Source organism: Scyliorhinus torazame, chromosome 18 (genome assembly GCF_047496885.1).
Source record: "Scyliorhinus torazame isolate Kashiwa2021f chromosome 18, sScyTor2.1, whole genome shotgun sequence".
Classification (NCBI taxonomy): domain Eukaryota; kingdom Metazoa; phylum Chordata; class Chondrichthyes; order Carcharhiniformes; family Scyliorhinidae; genus Scyliorhinus; species Scyliorhinus torazame.
In genome coordinates, this window is record NC_092724.1 from 132,362,609 (window position 1) to 132,382,479 (window position 19,871).

At 46.9% G+C, this 19,871-nt stretch overlaps 2 protein-coding genes across 27 annotated transcripts in view; one reads left to right on the plus strand and one right to left on the minus strand.

Moving 5' to 3' along the window:
* Nucleotides 1–19,871, minus strand: part of LOC140395507 (RNA binding protein fox-1 homolog 3-like) — a 513,254-nt gene that overhangs the window by 439,390 nt on the left and 53,993 nt on the right. The window lies entirely within an intron of this gene.
* Nucleotides 185–12,993, plus strand: LOC140395758 (peptide deformylase, mitochondrial-like). The gene is given in 4 exon segments (XM_072483914.1): nt 185–377; nt 9,891–9,995; nt 12,043–12,583; nt 12,585–12,993. Coding segments are annotated over 4 exon segments (1,089 nt in total). The 3' UTR covers nt 12,835–12,993.

A 19,871-nucleotide genomic window follows, 5' to 3' on the forward strand; every position in this document is an offset into this window, starting at 1 on the left:
AACACATTAAATGAAAACACTAGTTTGTACTAAAAAATCTATGAAACTGTAATTTGTTCAATGAAGATTACTTTCCTGAGTAGACCGAGGTCAACACACTTGCAATTTACATAATTGTTTGAATTGCCAGCTGGAGTAGAAAAGGCAGGATTGAACACAGTCCCCCTTGGAAAAAAGAATGAAAATGACTTCAATCTGTGATAATGAGGATCATAGTTATGGAAAACTGAAGAAAGAATCAAGTGGAAAGAGAAGCACTGGAAATGTACAGAAGATGTTACAAGCTGAAAACATTACACCTTATTTTGAAAGATTCTTAAGAGATCTCTTGCAGAAGGAGCCAGAGATAAGGTCAGCACTCCAGCTTGGGCTTGAAGGTGCAGTTTGATTAAATTCAAATTGCTTAAAACCTATTGACCCAGAAACTAGATTGCAACTAAATCTCAATTATGTGCAGATCGGTCAGTGGTAGAGGAAGCAGTAGCACCATGTTGGTGACCATTTTATTAACACTTGGGGCTGGGTGCTTAAGTTCAAGATTGAGCTGGATCCTGATACAGCATTTTAAGTTCTTGAATTTTCAATCCGAATCATAAATCTAGCAGTTTTCAATCATTTTATTTTATATCAGGCTATTCATGTAAAATAAAATCTCCAGCTCCTGGCTGTGCATATTCTCAGACATCGAATACAGTGGAAAATTATTCATTACTGAAAAGTCCCTTATGTGAGCTCATGAGTTATCTAAAACAGGCTAGATCACTTGCTCACTTTGGCATAGGTGCACTACCAGTTGCCTGAGTTATTCACCTCTCTGAGCAAGAGTGAGATTTTGCTGCAGGTGTGTGATAACCTCCTTTCTATTGTTGGAAATATTTACGGCAAGTGGTTTAAGCATTTGTGAAGAGCGGATTCCCCCTGTTGGAAAAGGTCACCGAGTGGTATCTGATTTTCCTTTTACAAGCAGGAAAAATAAAATGTAGCTATTGGCTGGAGCGCAAGGAAGGGATGTCTGACCGAGGAACAGGGGTCAGATTGGAAAAGGCGGAAACCAGTCAAATTTTTTCTGGATGCTTCATGAATGAATGGTTTGAATCTTGACCCATTCTGGCCATGATTCAAGCCACGTACAAGAGACAGCCTAATGCTTTTAAAGCAAATTATCTCAGTGGTGCAGTAATAATGATGTCTGTTTTAGAATAAGTTAAATATTGCAGATACAATATTTTGTGGTCATAAAGCTATTATCCAGTATGGGTGTGACTCAGAAATAGCATTGCATGCAGACATTGAGTAATGAGTGAGAGCGTTGCCCACTGCAAAGTTTTACCCTCACGTTACAAGTCATTATAACAAGCCATTTTGCATGGCATCTTATTTTCCATTAAAGTCAGCAAATGCATTGCATTCTTCATAAGATGGATCCCTATCATGTAGAGCTAAATTGTTGGTCTCCTTGAATGTAATGATAGAGTCTCACTTCATTTATGTTTTTAAAAAAAAAAGCGCAGCCAAGAGGACTCCTGCAGTGCCTCTCTGATATTTACCATTATTCTAAGAACCGTGGCAAGTTCCATTCATTATAACATTAGCCCAGATTCTCATTTTGCAAGACCTACTACTTTTCTCTATCATCCTTGCATGATACTTACCACTGAATCATCCAGTAATCTCTTCTTTTCCCATCCAGTCATCTCTGATACATGTTTCAAGCTGCTCAAAGTTGACCTGAGAAAACATGCTGACTATTAAGCAGACAACTTCATGGATCACTCAGGGATTACTTCAACAGACGTGCATGGTTCCAAAATAATGATTCAGGCTTTCGTCAAGAAACACATCAGGCGGCAGATTCAATGTTCCAAGCTTCTGTAAAGATCTGCATCTACTTCCCTAATTGATATACCAAATAGTCTGAAAGGAAACCTGCTGAATCGATACAGGTGGCACTTTTGAAACACATATGCCTTCACTTGTATCTCATGACGTGTATAATTTCAGGTTAAATTATCCCCGTCTTTGTATAACTGAAAAATACCAAATCAAGCATATATTTGCCATGAATAGAAAATGCTCAAATCTTCTGCACTCCCAACCTCAAAGTCCAGAAATAAAGGCAAAGGTTTGTCTTGCTAATGCTTTTTGTGAGCTGACTCAAATCAAATTGACTTTTGTCTGTCCTTGTTCCAACAGTGGGTTTAATTCCGATGGTGTTAAATAAATTCAAGCTCAGAAAAGGTCTCTGTTGATTAGATGTGCATACAGTTATGCTATTCATTCCAATTCCCTTCCCCATCCAGTGGCACACTAAGGCCGACCTTCGTCTCTTGGAATAGGTCATTGTTGCCAGGGCTTTATCGCTTGAGGGGCGCTACTCCACATGGTTGACCAGGAGTCCCTCCCATTCTTATGCCTGCCTGTGGTGTGTTTGGAAAGATTTGCAAGTTGACATACTCAACCTGTTTGATCGCATTACGAATGCACCTTCATTGGCCATCAATTTCTGGGATGGGACTCAAACCTGGGGTTTCTGGCTCAGAGGCAGAGACACTACCCACTACTCCACAAGACCTGACTAAGGATGAAAGAAATATCGTTATCGGCGATCGGGCGGAGAAACGATTCTGATGCCGGAATCGGGGCGGCGCCGGTTTGACGCCGTTTTGCAAGTCTCTGCCCCCTCCCCCCCTCCGAAATGGTGTCATGGTGACGCGCACCTTGCGCAGTTGCAATGCCGTTGGCGCCTCATCGGCCGTCCCACTCGCAATGCTCCGCCCCCGATGGACCGAGTTCCTGAAGGCGTTGAGGGGTTCGCGCCGGTTTTTTTCGCGTCGACCTCCCGCGGATTCTCCATTCGAGCCGGCACTTAGCCACAGGAACGGAGAATTCTGCCCAATATTTTTAAGATGATAGCCTGTGAAGCCAAATTAAAAGGTATTAAAGTGTATGGGTTCCTTGTCAGAATCAGATCAAGCCCAAGGTGAGGTTCAATGCCTTTTCTTGCCAGCTTGGATCTTGTATGTCTCTCATGTGGAGACCATGAATTGGATTCAATTTGAATTGGCATTTGGAGCAAACAATGAGATGGATTAATGGTTCGCCCTGTCCAGTCTGCGCATTGTAACTTTATAAGAATGGGATGAAACTTTTTTTTAAAAAGCTAGATGTAGCACCAGATCCACACACCGGTTGCGGCACTGATAGGTTGCACGTGCTTGTTTCAGATTCACACAATGATAAGAACAGGACCACAGAAGTATTGCCAGTCAGCACCATGCTATTCCCCAGCTGCAGCAACACATACGAGTAACCATCTTGACACAATCTAGATTCTGTTCATCAGCAAGAAACCGTTTCACAATTCAAGTCTGGTCCCGATAAAACTTTGTATCTAATATTCTATTAAATATAGACGATGCATACTCAGTATGTAGTACATCAAAAAGAATCAAGATCACCAATCTGAATATTGTGTTGGAGATGCTGTTCACTAAATTGTTCTTAAAAACACAGTTATTAAGGTTTAGGGGAATTACTGGTGCTGGCCGTGTGAAGTGCTGGCCATGGTTTAGAAGAAATCAATAGTTTCTCTGCATTAATGTAAGAGATAATGGCTCCTGTCTGATAAATCTCACTCTACGCTCATTGTGATAGCCTGATCCTAATCAGCATGAGGCTCAATTACTGACATCATTGATTTTGAGGCTCAAGTGGGATTCATATTATCATTGCCGACAAAGGACAGAAAACCTAAAGCATTTTAGACATGCAATCTTTCTCTTTAAATACGTGCACTAACCCCCACCACCCCCTACCAATAGGCTATCCTGACGAAACTTAAGAGAAAACAAACACATGGCATGCAAGAAGGTTAGGTTATTGTTGGTCATGGACACAAATTTTGGCATCATATGAATGTGAAGTTATTGTCACTTCACATTCATAGATGCAACTAATAAAATGTGAACATTTTAGGTGAGAATTTGGCTCTAATTTACCCTATGACACCAGACTAATAAGTCATCTGTTCCATAAGATGAAGTACCTTAATACCATGGTCAGCACTGAACTGGACATATCATTCCGAATTGAATTGTTTCCAATATACAGAATAAATAACCAGATATTTCCAAATAGACATTACCATAGATAGAATCACCAAAGTTAATAATTGCCTTCGTACCCTTAACCTTAGACATGGAATATAAATTATTACATCTTTATACCAGTATTCATCAAGCACATTTCCATGTTTTCATTCCTGAAAACATGACTTTTCACCTGGATCTACCTTACACACTGCTATCAGACATAGACATCGCATGTTCTTTGACTCGCTTATGTACTGGCTTCAGAATGAATAGAATTGCTGATTTTAATAAAGCTGTCTTATCTGAATAGAATTATTATGCACAGCAATTTTCCAGGTTTGACAACAATTTCCTTATGATGACACCATTCTGAATCTTTGTGCCATGATGAAATTAAATGCTGTACAGGAAATTTAGTTATATACCCACGAGTTCAAACTCGTGTTCGTGAAGTGGCTGCTGGAGTATAAATCCTATTCAGATATCTCACGCACCCAAATTGTTCCTTATTAATTTAGAAACTGTGTCATAATGTTCTTTTAAATCTGGTCTGACACTTACTTGTGGCCACCTCACAAGACAGATTCCAGAATGAGAATTTTGGAATAAAATCTATGAGGTAGGTGTTGAATATCGAAAGAAAGTTTGACAATGGAATACTTTAAACAGGAAATGATATTTAAAGATACCAATGACATTCTATTGTACCACATGAATGCTCCATTTAACCAGATAGGGAGTATCCAAGATGATACCGAGAAAAATGTTACTGGAATACAGATATTAGTCCGTGATGCCACCGCAACTAAAGCAGAAGCAGCTATCAGTTATCAGGGGGGATGTTGAACCCACAGGACTGGGTGAGGTATCAACTTTACAAAATGTACAAAACTCCTCTCCAACAACTTCAGCAGAGAGTAAAATGGAGGTGGATTCAAAAGGAATGCTGCATTCGATCTGGCCAGATAGCTAGCAGATGGAGTCGGTTCAAATTGGCCCATTGAGTTTGACATGATTTTCAACAACAAGATGACTGCATCAATGAAACAGTTCCAGAAATTGTAAGTATGTGAATATCAGCAGACTCAAATAGCATAACCATGGAGACTCCCGGTGGTGTGGATATGTTTTTCACCTTGTAGGATGACTACAGCTCCACTAATCGCATTTCACTTTGTTTGATTCGTTTTCTTTTCAAAGTAGTGCACTGTATCAAGTAGTTTTGTTTTGGATATACCACATACATAAGAACATAAAGAACATAAGAACTAGAAGCAGGTGTAGGCCATTTGGCCCCTCGAGCCAGCTCCGCCATTCAATGAGATCATGGCTGATCTTTTGTGGACTCAGCTCCACTTTCCCACCCGAACACCATAACCCTTTATTCCTATATCCTTCAAAAAACTATCTATCTTTATCTTGAAAACATTCAATGAAGGAGCCTCAACTGCTTCACTGGACAAGGAATTCCATAGATTCACAAACCCTTGGGTGAAGATGTTCCTCCTAAGCTCAGTCCTAAATCTACTTCCCCTTATTTTGAGGCTATGCCCCCTACTTCTGCTTTCACCCGCCAGTGGAAACAACCTCCCCGCATCTATCCTATCTATTCCCTTCATAATTTTCTATGTTTCTAGAAGATCTCCCCGCAGCCTTCTAAATTCCAATGAGTACAGTCCCAGTCTACTCAACTTCTCCTCGTAATCCAACCCCCTCAACTCTGGGATCAACCTAGTGAATCTCCTCTGCAAACCCTCCAGCGCCAGTACATCCTTTCTCAGATAAGGAGACCAAAACTGAACACAATACTCAAGGTGTGGCCTCATATGTTGCAGCATAACCTCCCTAGTCTTAAACTCCACCGTCTACCAATGAAGGACAGAACTCCATTCGCCTTCTTAATCGCATGTTGCACCTGTAAACCAACCTTTTGCGACTCATGCATGAGGACAGTGTTCTTCAAAGTCGGGGGCGCGACCCGTGGATGGGTCGCGGGCGGGTATCAGGAGGGTCGCGGAGCCGTTGTCCGCGGCGCTCCCGATTGCGCAAATCCCTGTGTCGCAACCAGCTTTTCATAACGCCGGCTGCAAGCGGCCGCGAACATGTTAAAAAGAAAATTTGGCCGCATTGCGCATGCGCGCCGATAATCGGATACGCATGCACAGTGCGGCCGCTATTTTTTTAAACGGGGGGGGGGGCGGTTTATTTGATAAAATTTTACAGGAAAAAATTCAGAACTTTGGACAGATGGAGACTCCATACTTTCCGACACCAGAAGGCTTCACCTTCAACAGGTTCCATTGGAGGAGCGTGTACGAGGGCCAAAGGGACCCAAAACCATTTCCTCCATTTTTGTCAGCAGCAAACAAGGTATGAGAAAATGGTGGGTCGCGAAGGTCGGCCGGGTTGGGTCCCGAAGGTTGGCTGGTTGGTAAAAATGGGTCCCCGGAAAAAAAAGTTTGAAGAACACTGCACTAGGACACCCAGGTCACTCTGCACAGCAGCATGTTGCAATATTTTATCATTTAAATAATAATCCTTTTTGCTGTTATTCCTACCGAAATGGATAACCCCACATTGGTCAACATTGTATTCCATCTGCCAGACCCTAGCCCATTCACTTAAACTATCCAAATCCCTCTGCAGACTTCCAGTATCCTCTGCACTTTTTGCTTTACCACTCATCTTTGTGTCGTCTGTAAACTTGGAAACTTTGCACTTAGTCCCCAACTTCAAATCATCTGTATAAATTGTGGGCCCAACACTGATCCCCGAGGGACACCACTAGCTACTGATTGCCAACCAGAGAAACACCCATTAATTCCCACTATTTACTTTCTATTAATTAACCAATCTTCTCTCATGTTACTACTTTACCCTTAATGCCATGCATCATTATCTTATGCAGCAACCTTTTGTGTGGCACCTTGTCAAAGGCTTTCTGGAAATCCAGATATACCACATCCATTGGCTCCCCGTTGTCTACCGCACTGGTAATCTCCTCAGAAAATTCCACTAAATTAGTTAGGCACGACCTGCCCTTTATGAACCCATGCTGCATCTGTCCAATGGGACAATTTCCATCCAGATGCCTCGCTATTTCTTCCATGATGATAGATTCCAGCATCTTCCCTACAACCGAAGTTAAGCTAACTGGCCTATAATTACCCGCTTTCTGCCTACCTCCTTTTTTAAACAGTGGTGTCACCTTTGCTAATTTCCAATCCACTGGGACCACCCCAGAGTCTAGTGAATTTTGGTAAGTTATCACGAGTGCATTCGCAATTTCCCTAGCCATCTCTTTTAGTACCCTGGGATGCATTCCATCAGGGCCAGGAAACTTGTCTACCTTTAGCCCCATTACGTTGCCCATCACTACCTCCTTAGTGATAACAATCGTCTCAAGATCCTCACCTGTCATAGTCTCATTTCCATCAGTCACTGGCATGTTATTTGTGTCTTCCGCTGTGAAGACCAACCCAAAAAACCTGTTCAGATCCTCAGCCATTTCCATATCTCCCATTATTAAATTTCCCTTCTCATCCTCTAAAGGACCAATATTTACATTAGCCACTTTTTTTTGTTTTATATATTTGTAGAAACTTTTACTATCTGTTTTTATATTCTGAGCAAGGTTACTCTCATAATCTATCTTACTCTTTATAGCATTTTTAGTACTTTCTGTTGCTCCCAAAAGATTTCCTCCAGTCTGCCACTAATCTTTGTAACTTTGTATGCTGTTTCCTTCAATTTGATACTCTCCCTTATTTCCTTAGATATCCATGGTCGATTTTCCCTCTTTCTACCGTCCTTCCATTTTGCTGGTATAAACTTTTGCTAAGCGCTGTGAAAAATCGCTTGGAAGGTTCTCCACTGTTCCTCAACTGTTTCACCATAACGTCTTGGCTCCCAGACTACCTTAGCCAGCTCTTCTCTCATCCCATTGTAATTTCCTTTGTCTAAGCACATATATTTATAAGCCACAAATATTAGCTGGAAGTTAAATAAGAGAAGTGAAAAGTTTTGGTGCAATAAAACAACAAAATAAATTAGTAGTGGAAACAATTGAATCTGTTTCTAAAAGAAAGCTGCATAAATCTTACATGTAACAGGCTTGGGGGCACTCCATCAAAAATTACAGTACCAAGAATTCAGGTAATTAGGAGAAAAATGGGAAGTGTGCTTCAGCAGCCACATTTGTAAATTTAAACATTCAGTTTTGTTTTTCCTTCTCTTCTTGAAGGATGGTATTTGCTATTCGGGTACACAGAGATGCATGGCATGCACAAATAGCTATTTTGGCATGTTGTCTAAATACTGAGCTTTGGCAAATTGCTTGATTTTAGGGCACATCAGAAATGTGTCTCATCTTATCCAACCTGCATGCACTTTCCAGCAGCAGTCACATTAAGAAGCTGTGGAAATCTGGCTGCTTTGAATTTTTACCAGCCCAGAGCACTGAGTCAATTGTAGTGAGATCATTAACACTGCTGCCTCACGGCGCTGAGGTCCCAGGTTCGATCCCGGCACTGGGTTACTGTCCGTGTGGAGTTTGCACATTCTTCCTGTGTTTGCGTGGCTTTCACTCCGACAACCCAAAGATGTGCAAGGTTGTTGAATTGGCCACGCCAAATTGCCCCTTAATTGGAAAAGATGAATTGAGTACTCTAAATTTATTAAAAAAGAAATTGTGGTGAGAGCAGAATTCTCTTGCCTTTGTGTCAGTTGACCTATAATAACCAGTATCAGAGGTATGAGTTAGCTTTCGGTTTCGTGAGCTAACGTATCATCAGTTTTGTGTGTTGAATTGATACCTGAGAATTCTTTCACTCCCCAGAATACAGACCTGGGGCGAGATTCTCCGACCCCCCGCCGGGTCGGAGAATCGCCGGGGGCTGGCGTGAATCCCGCCCCTGCTGGTTGCCGAAGTCTCCGGCACCAGAGATTCGGCGGGGGCGGAAACCGCGCCGCGCCGGTTGGCGGGCCCCCCCGCTCGATTCTCCAGCCCGGATGGGCCGAAGTCCCGCCGCTAAAATGCCTGTCCCGCCGGCGTAAATTAAACCACCTACCTTACCGGTGGTACAAGGCAGCGCGGGCGGGCTCCGGGGTCCTGGGGGGGACGCGGGGCGATCTGGCCCTGGGGGGTGCCCCCACGGTGGCCTGGCCCGCGATCGGGGCCCACCGATCCGCGGGCGGGCCTGTGCCGTGGGGGCACTCTTTCCCTTCCGCCTCCGCCACGGTCTCCACCATGGCGGAGGAAGAAGAGACTCCCTCCACTGCGCATGCATGGGAAGCTGTCAGCGGCCGCTGACGCTCCCGCGCATGCGCCGCCCGGAGATGTCATTTCCGCGCCAGCTGGCGGGGCACCAAAGGCCTTTTCCGCCAGCTGGCGTGGCGGAAATTCGTCCGCCGCCGACCTAGTCCCTCAATGTTGGGGCTCGGCCCCCAAAGATGCGGAGCATTCCGCATCTTTGGGGCAGCCCGATGCCCGTCTGATTTGCGCCGTTTTGGGCACCAGTCGGCGGACATCGCGCCGTTTCCGGAGAATTTTGCCCCTGGGATCTGAATAATCTCTTACATATAGTCGCTTGGGAGTACAGAACTTGAGTATTGAAAAAATATATATATGTTGGTAAAGATTTTTACCTTGCACTTATCAGGATAGATGTACAAATACCAATAGTGAAGGGAACAACAATTTATACTGCATGAGAAGATTGCCAATCAATCAGCACTCTCTTCTCATGCCATTTTATAAAGTATAAAGTGTTGTCCCCTTTACAATTGCTATTCTTACAGCTGACCTGTTGCATGCAGGACAAAAAGCTTGTTCAGCATTATCTTCTTGCAGTAATATCCCTTCCATCTCAAGGGAAACAAAAGCAAAGCCGTCCTTGAATGTCAGTAAGTTCCCGTAACAAGGTCTTCTTTACCCTCCTGTTCAATAAGGTCAATCATTTTAAAGTTTTGTTGGAGATGTGTTCTCATTATTTCAATCCTTCCTTTTCTTTGTAATCAGAAGAACTTTTGACCCCTTTCTAGTGATATTTCATGAGGGTCAAAGATGTTTATTAGAAAAGATTGGGCTGAAAATTAATTAAATGTGATGGAAGTACAGCCTATATCCCTTGAAATGCAGACTGAAAGTCTTCAGTCGTGGGCTCGGGTCATTAACTTTACTATGATGAAATCAATGCATTCACTGAAAATAAACAGCCATCCCTGAATTTTAAAGGAGTGTGGAAAGAAATTCTGAGTGATTAGTTTTAACTGCACCATGCATGCCATGAGAGAACAGCTGCACTTTGAAACGCTTTCCGTACTAGAATGCTCACCTTTCAATAGAGATATTGTTAATGGCTAGGAAGGGAGAAGTTGGGACTATAATGGAGAAAGGAAAATGCTGATGGACCATTCTTCTGCTGATGGTCAGCACTGTTTCATGAGGCGCAAGATTGAGGTCCGTGGCTGCCAGCCCTCTATCCATGATCGCTATCACCAGCACATGGCTGGATTCTTCATTCTATTGCCTTGTGAACATGCCATCTGTGTGGTGGGGCATCAACCATTTCACTCGGCAGCCTCTGGAAAGGCATTAGCAGCAGACAGAGAAACCTGCATGGTGCCAACTGGGTTCCTGGCAGAAGAGAGGAAAGCTCATTATTTAATTTCTACAATGGCAGCAAAGGAGCACATCTGTCACTGAAAGATTACTTGCAAAGAAATACTCAAGTAATTTTATTTTAACAAAAACCAACAAGGCCACTCGACCTGCAATTGTCCACGCTGTCATTGTCAACGAGGGAGTTGGGAAACCAGTAATTTGGCATTCAGAAATTCCACATCAGTGACTATTTTATAAATGGAAGTGCTTATTTGAAAAATAAAATCCACTATCTCAGGAAATCCTCTGAAAAGACCGTAAGCTTATGGGCTCTTCATGATTAGCGTTCCTGTATTCCTTGGAACTCTTAAAATATCACCTAATTGGATAAACTACCGAATTTACTTTGCTTTTGACTTGAATTTATATCTGATAAGGTAGGAGTTTGTAAGAGTACAGGAATAGGAACAGTCAGCGATAAGATGTTTCAAGAAACCTCGAGAGCGTGTTTATGTTTCGGTCGGCTTTGGTGTGTTTGAAATCATTGTGAAACCTTTTGTCTGCTGGCCAGTCACCTTGGAACCAGGTGATAACAATGAAACCTAACTCTAAAACAAAACTTTCAATTACCTACACAGGATAACACCAAGGGCCCAATATTGGAACACATGGAGCCTTAAGTACGAGAATAACACTTGCAAGTTACTATGATAGAACCATGAATGTCCATTAACATCCACTGTTTACATGGGATAATCTCCTCTAGTGTGACAGATGCTTGAGGTTTCACTTAAATGTTTTGTCTGGGAATCTATCCCAGACATCCACTGCTCTGTTAGGGAAGCGGAAAAGGTCTGCTTGCCTCTTGTCTCACTCAGAATTAGTACCCATGTCATCTGCTTTAGAATTCAGTTTAAATTAGACAGCTTTTGTATACTTACATTATCTGTGACTGTCATTTTAAAGATCATAGTAGGTTTTCCAATTGTTAATAAAACAAATCAAAACTTCCGGTGGCGGCTATGAAGGAGTAAGTCGGACATTTGGTGGCTCCTGCTCTGGTCGCACTTTTGGACCTGTTCTCCCGATTTTCTACCGGACTTGAATTGTAAAACTGAAGACAGAGGCAATTAAATACTGAATTCCCACATCGGTGCATGTAGAGAAGTGCTCGTATAAGCAGAAACAGAAAGACAGAGAAGGCTTGGGCTGAAGCTGCAGCAGGAGACAGCATGGCGGAGGACCAGACCTCTGGTTTGTCGACCCAACGGTCAACGGAACAGCTGATGCAAGTTATTCAGGAAGGCTTTGCTAAGCAGAAATGGGACTGCTTGGACCTGACAAAAGAGTCAATTGAGCGACTGGAGCTTAGATTGGGCGATCCAGCGCCTCCCTCGGCTCTCAGGTTGGAAGCGGCCGCCGGGCGGGGTTGGGGCTCCGGCCTCGGGTCTGAGCGGCGCGGCGGGGCCCCGGGTGGAGCGGCGGGGTTACTGGCCGGCGCTGCGGCCTTCCCGCGGGCTTGCCTGGCCGGACACACGGTGCTGAGGGCAGAAGCCGTGCCCGAGGCGGAGGTGCGGGGCCCAGAGGTGCAGCGGCTGGTGGCCGCGCTGGTGCGGACCATGCGACGGGAGGACGTGCTGGGGCCGAGCGCGCCGCAGCTCGGGGTCCCGCTCCAGGTGCTGGTGCTGGAGGTGCCGCCGCGGATACTCGAGGCCGAGGCTCCGTCCACCCGCCGGGCCCGCGGGATGGTCGTCGTTCCACTCCGCGTCCTCATCAACCCGCGGCTCCACGTCCTCGACTCCCACATCAGCGTCTGGCCCGAGGCCTGTCACAGCCTCCCGGGCCTAGCGGCCGTGTGGCCCGGTACCAGAGCGTGGATGAAATGCACGTCTGGATGAAATGGGGCAGCTGGTTTGCTGGCAGGCCTCCGACTGGACTGCGAGGATCCTTCAACATGAAATGGACCATTTAAAGGGGCAGCTTTATGTGGACAAAATGGATAGCAGAACCTTGGAGGACCTTCAGTGGATGAAGAAAATGACTGAGGGGGGACACCTGGATCATTGCATTGCTGAGGCGCCGGTCACATTCTCGGGACCTACAGCACGGCGGCATTGCAAGATCCCACAACCACAGTGAGAATACCCCAGTGACCTGAACATTGGCCCAGACATTGGGGAACGTGGCTGGACGCTGGGACAGTACAGCCTCAGGAGTTAGCAACATTTATTTTTTATTGTAAACCAGAAACATTAAACCTGCCTCTGAGCAGCCACGGTGAATTAGCAAAAAAAAAAAGATTGGGCGATCCAGAAGGTAGAGAAGGCGCTGGCTGAACAGGAGGAACATCAATCTGTTGACTAGACCAGCAGAAGAAGCTCCTCGAGAAGGTGTGGAGGACCTGGAGAATAGGTCTCGCCGGCAGAACTTGTGAATCGTTGGGCTCCCGGAGGGGTCCGAAGGAGTGGACGCTGGGGCATCCATGGCAGACACGTTTGAGAAGCTGCTGGGGGATGGGGCATTCTCCCGGCCCTTGAAGGTGGACAGGGCACACAGAGCACTCGCGAGGAAGCCGCGAATGGGAGACCCCCCCGAGGGCAATGGTGGTGAGATTCACAGGTACTTGGTCAAAGAGCGCATTCTACAGTGGGCCAAGCAGACACGGAGCTGTAAGGGGGACAATTGAATCCTGCGGGTCTACCAAGACCTGAGTGTGGAGGTGGCCAGGAGAAGAGGCTTCAGCCAGATTAGGTTGATCCTTTTTAAGAAAAAGGTGAAGTTCGGACTGTTGTATCCGGCCCGTCTCTGGGTCACGCACGAGGAACAGCACTTTTATTTCGAGTCGCCTGAGGACACGCTGGACTTCGCGAAAAGGAAAGGACTGGTGGTGGACTGAGAACTTTTGAACTTTGCTGCAACGTTCATGGTTTTTTTGTTTTTCTGTTCTTTAAAAAAAAAAAAGTTTCTCGTTTTTCGTTTTGTCGAAGCTGTTTGTAATGCCTTTTGCATTGATTTGGGACCAGCGGCACAGCTGAGTGAGTTAAGGTTCTCATTTGCACTGTTGGGGGATGGAGGTGTGTTTGTTTAGATCTTGGTGTTTTTCTGTCGGGCAATTGTGTGGGGATTTTTTGAGGTTGGAGTATGTTGTATGAGCGGGGTGGTTTGGGGGGGGGGGGAGAAACAATCGGTGGGAGACTATCCGGCGCCAGGAATGGGGCCACCAAGCTAGCTGGGCAGGCTAGCTCACGGAAGCGCAGTGGGGGGTGTGCATATGTTCGGTTTATTAAAGCGGTTGGGTTACAGAGTGTTGTTACGAGGGGGGAGGGGGTTAAATGTTCTGCTGACGAGGGAGGGATTTGGGCTAAGGGACAGAGAGGAGGTTGGGGGCAGGCGCTGTCTGGGGGTGGGCCGGTGGAGGCGCGGAGCATGGGCTGGAGGTGGACCCAAAAAAGGGGATGGCTGATTAGCGAAGGGGGGGGGGGGGCAATGAGCCCCCTAACTAGGCTGATCATCTGGAATGTTTGAGGCTTAAATGGGCCGGTCAAGAGGGCAAGAGATGTGTTCGCGCATCTTAGGGGACTGAAGATGGACGTGGTAATGTTGCAAGAGACGCACCTTAGAGTAACTCACCAGATTAGATTGAGGAAAGGCTGGGTCAGTCAGGTCTTTCACTCGGGACTAGACTCAAAGACTAGAGAGGTCGCGATCCTGATCAATAAGCGGGTGGTGTTTGAGGCGAGTAGAATAGTCTCGGATGAGGGAGGTTGGGACATTATGGTGAGTGGGAAACTGGAGGGGGTGCAGGTGGTATTAGTAAATGTGTATGCGCCAAATTGGGATGATGTGGAGTTTATAAAGAGGATGCTGGGGAAGATACCGGACCTGGACTCGCACAGGTTGGTCATGGGAGGGGACTTCAACACAGTTATTGACCCTGGCTTGGACCGGTCAAGCTCGAAAACGGGCAGGGTGCCAGCAATGGCAAAGGAACTAAAAGCGTTCATGAAACAGATGGGGAGGGGGGGGGGGGGGGGGGGGGCGGGTGGATCCATGGAGATTTGGGCAGCCGAGGGTGAAGGAGTTCTCATTCTACTCACACGTGCAGAAAGTGTATTCCCGGATTGATTTCTTTATTCTGAGCAGGGCCTTACTGGCAGGGGTGGTGGACACGGGGTACTCGGCGATAACAATCTCAGACCATGCTCCGCATTGGGTTGACCTGCAGGTTAGTAAAGACAGTAACCAGCGCCGCACTGGAGGTTAGATGTGGGACTTTTGGCTGACGAAGGGGTGTGCGAGCGGCTGAGGAAATGTATTCAGAGCTACCTGCAGGTCAACAACACGGGGGAAATTTCAGCAGCGGTGGTCTGGGAAGCACTGAAGGAGGTGGTCAGAGGGGAGCTGATCTCGATACGGGCCCATTGGGAGAAGGTGGACAGGGCAGAGACGGACCAACTGGTAAAGGAGATACTACAGATCGCTAGGAGGTATGCGGAGACCCCAGAAGCAGGGCTTTTAAGGGAACAGTGGAGGCTACAGGTGGAGTTCGGCTTGTTAACCACAGGGAGGGCGGTGGAGCAGCTGAGAAAGGCGAGGGGGGCAATCTATGAGTATGGAGAGAAGACCAGCAGAATGCTAGCACAGCAGCTTAGAAAGAGGGAGGCAGCCAGGGAGATAGGGAAAGTAAATGACAGAGATGGGAACCTGGTTGGAGATTCAGCAGGGGTGAATAAGGCATTTAGGCATTTCTACAGTGGGCTGTATAGGTCGGAACCCCCTACAGGGCCGGAGGGGATTAGGCACATCTTGCAGGGGTTGAATTTCCCAAAGGTGGACGGGGAGCTGGTAGAAGGGCTGGGGGCCCCGATCGGGTTGGAAGAGATAGTGGAGGGCCTGAAGGCCATGCAGTCGGGTAAAGCCCCGGGGCCGGACGGGTACCCAGCAGACTTCTATAAAAGGTTCTCTGGGATATTGGGGCCGGTGTTGATGAGGATGTTCAATGATGCAAGGGAAAGAGGGGTGCTGCCCCCGACGATGTCACAGGCCACGATTTCGCTGATTCTGAAGCGGGATAAGAACCCGGAGCTGTGTGGGTCCTACAGGCCGACATCCCTGTTGAATGTGGATGCCAAATTGCTGGCCAAAATTTTGTCCTCCAGGATTGAGGATTGTGTTTCGGACATTGTTGGGGAGGACCAGACGGGGCTTGTTAAGGGTCGGCAGTTGGTGGCCAATGTAAGAAGGTTGTTAAATGTGATCATGATGCCCCCCGGAAGGTAGGGAGTGGAGGTAGTGATTACAATGGATGCAGAAAAAGCTTTTGATCGGGTAGAATGGGATTATCTGTGGGAGGTACTGGGAAGGTTCGGATTTGGGCGGGGCTTTATTGACTGGGTCAGGTAGCTGTATCAGGCTCCTGCGGCAAGCGTACGGACGAATAGGACAACATCGGACTATTTTAGACTGCACTGGGGGACGAGACAGGGATGTCCCCTCTCCCCACTGTTGTTCGCGCTAGCTATAGAGCCATTGGCAATTGCTCTGAGAGCTGGAAGGGGCTGGTCCGGGAGGGCGGGGGGTGGGGGGTGGGGGGTGGGGGGGTGGGGGGGGGGGGGGGCTGGGGCACAGAGTCTCGCTCTCTGCAGACGACCTGCTTCTGTATGTATCAGACCCAGTAGAGGGGATGGAAGAAATCATGAGGATTCTAGGGGAATTTGGCTGGTTTTCGGGGTATAAGCTAAATATGGGGAGAAGTGAGATGTTTGCGGCCCAGGCGAGGGGACAGGAGAGGTGATTGAGGGAGCTGCCGTTTAGATTAGTAGGGGGAAGCTTTAGGTACCTAGGCATTCAAGTGGCGCGGGAATGGGACCGGCTGCATAAATTAAATCTGGCCCGACTAGTAGACCAAAGGAAGGACGATTTTCAGTGGTGAGACGCGCTTCCGTTGTCACTGACTGGGAGGGTGCAGGCAGTGAAGATGACGGGTCCTCCCGAGATTCCTGTTTGTGTTTCATTGTCTCCCCATCTTTATTTTGCGGTCCTTTTTTAAACGGGTCAACAAAGTGATCACTGGCTTTGTTCGGGTGGGCAAGACCCCACGAGTAAGGAAGGTACTGCTTGAGCGGAGTCGGGGAGAGGGCGGGCTGGCGCTGCCAAATTTTAGTAACTATTACTGGGCTGCGAATATAGCCATGGTCAAGAAGTGGGTGGTGGGGGAGGGGTCGGCATGGGAGCATCTGGAGGCGGCTTCATTCAAGGGCACCAGTCTGGGGGCGTTGGTAACGGCGCCTCTGCCGTTCCCACCGGCACGGTACACCACCAGCAAGTGGTGGCGGCCCTGAGAGTCTGGGAGCAATGGAGGAGACATGTGGTAGCAGAGGGAGCATCAGTCTGGTCCCCAATCTGTAATAATCACCGGTTTGCCCCGGGAAGTGGATGGGGGGTTCCAGATATGGCGGCGAGCAGGGATTGAGAGGCTGGGGGATATGTTTATAGAGGGGAGCTTTCCGAGTATGAGGGCGCTGGAGGAGAAGTTTGGGCTGGCAAGGGGAAATGAATTCAGGTATCTGCAGGTCTTCCTACGTAAACAGATGTCAACCTTCCCGCTCCTACCGCTAAGGGAGATTCGGGACAGGGTAGTTTCCAGAGGGTGGGTAGGAGAAAGGAGCATCTCTGACATCAGAGGAGATGCAGACCAAGGAGCTGAAGCACAAGTGGGAGGAGGAGCTGGGAGGAGAGATGGAGGATGGTCTGTGGGCAGACGCGTTGAGTAGAGTCAACCCGTCCGCAACATTGCCAGGCTCAGCCTGATACAATTCAAGATCGTTCACCGGGCTCACATGACAGTGGCCCGGATGAGCAGATTCTTTGGGGTGGAAGACAGGTGTGCAAAGTGACCGGTGAACCATGTCCACATGTTCTGGGCATGTCCGAAGCTTAGGGGATTTTGGCAGTGGTTTGCAGATGTCATGTCCACGGTGTTAAAAACAAGGGTGGCACTGAGTCCAGAGGTGGCGATTTTCGGGGTGTCGGAAGACCCGGGAATCCAGGAGGAGAAAGAGGCAGACATTCTGGCCTTTCCTTCCCTGCTAGCCCGACGACGGATACTATTAGCTTGGAGGGACTCAAAGCCCCCGAAGTCGGAGACCTGGCTATCGGACATAGTTAGCTTTTCCTGTTTGGAGAAAATCAAGTTCGCCTTGAGAGGGTCACTGTTAGGGTACGCCCGAAGGTGGCAACCTTTCGTCGACTTCTTCACGGAAAATTAATCGTTAGCAGAATCATCAGAACATTGTTTTATTTTGTTCTTGTTATAATACCAAAAATACCTCACTAAAATGTTTATTTTTAAAAAATAATCAAAAACTGTAAAATGATGGGGTGGATTGTCAATTGCCCTACACCGCGAACGGGATTCCTGATTGGGTGGACAATGGAGCACCCCACAAAACGGTTTCGGCGCCAATCCCGAGGTCTGGCGGCATAATTCAAATCCTGCACCCCCCCCCCCCTCCTCTTCCCCGATAGGTAGGTGCATCCTACCGCCATTTCCACCATGGGAATAACAGGTCGTTCACCCATAGCACCCTCGCCCCCCCCCCCGATCCCACCAGAAGACTACTCCATTAGATCCCCCTAAAGAGACTCTCATCAAAGGCCCTCATCAGGGAGCCCCCATAAGAACCCCTATCAGAACTCCCATCAGTCATCCCTGCCTGAAACCTGAAGAGCAGTCAAGGCAGTAGAGCGAGAAATCACTGCATTTTCACTTATCCTTCCCTAACATCTGCTGCCTCAGACAAAGATGTTTAAAGCAGCAGCTGTTACAAGTGCCACAGGCTTCCTCAAAAGCCAAGTACAGGTCAAAGGGCTTGAAATCCCTTGGCAGCTGTTGAAATCTTCCATTCAATTCCACAGAGGAACATATTTCACTAGCCAGTGGTTGACAGTTTTATTGGTCCAGACACAGTTGCTTCGGGGTTTGTTTATTTATCTTTCTCTTCACGCTTTAATGCATCTCAAGTATCATCCATTGATGCTTGCCACAATGTTTATAAACACTCTTGCTATGATTGACAGCTTCTCACCACATCAAACTGAGCCAAGTAGTTTCACTTCCTTTTCTTTACAATAGAGGGTGCTTCTTGAATTGGCCAGATTGTGTTTTCTGTTCAACAGCATGGCACCCCACTAGGTGAGAGGTAGGAGGGGGCTAAGGATAGATCCTGGAGGGAAACCAGAGGCAAGGAAGCAATAGTGAAAACCAAAACAATTGCGAGTGAGACTCAAGCTACAATTAGATATGAATGGGACAAGGCAAAAGCAGTCCCACCTTGCTGGACAACAGTGTGGATAAGCTGAAAGAGGATACTGACAGCAAACATGTCAAAGGTTGCAGGCGGGTCGCGAAGGATAAAGAGGAAAAGTGTACCTTTATGGTGTCCCTTATGTTGTCCTAATAAGAACAGTTTCCGTACTATGGCAGAGGAGGGAACCTGATTCGAGAGAGGAAGCATGAAGTTCTGGGAAAAGTGGGCACAGGATTTGGGAGGTAACTATGCATTTTGGATGGGGGTTGGAATTTGGAGATTGCAAGGACGGTTGGATCAAGGGTTGATTTTTTGAGGGGGAGCTGATGATGTCAGATTTGAAGGAAAGTGAGAGTATGTCTGATAAAAGAGAGAGATAGCCATTGACAATATCAGTTAATAGGGGTACCAGGAAGGCAAGCTGGGTTGCTGGCAGTTCAATGGAAATACAGTCAAGAGAGCTGGAGGTGGGTCTCATGTAAAAGATGACCTCAGAGAGGGCATGAGGTAAAATAGGAGAGCAACGAGAGAAAGATGCAAGTTCAGAGTTAGGGCTGTAGGAAATGTAAGAGGTAGTTTAGTCTGGTGGATTAGTGGAAGGGAGGGCAACAGCAGGGACAGTTGACAGAATGTTCCTGTTGACAGCTAAATCCATGAGCTTCTTGCATTGGTGGAGGTGAGTTTGGGGGATGCAGGGGAGAAGTTTTAAAGAAGGCACTGATTAATTTCCTCACAATAAATGATTAGTTGGCTGTTTTTGTTCTACCCAAGTCACAAGTGCTGATATCAAATGTAGCACCCGTATAAAGATCAATTCATTTATCATCCTAAACCTGTATCTATCTTTGTCTGAATGGCTCAACTAGA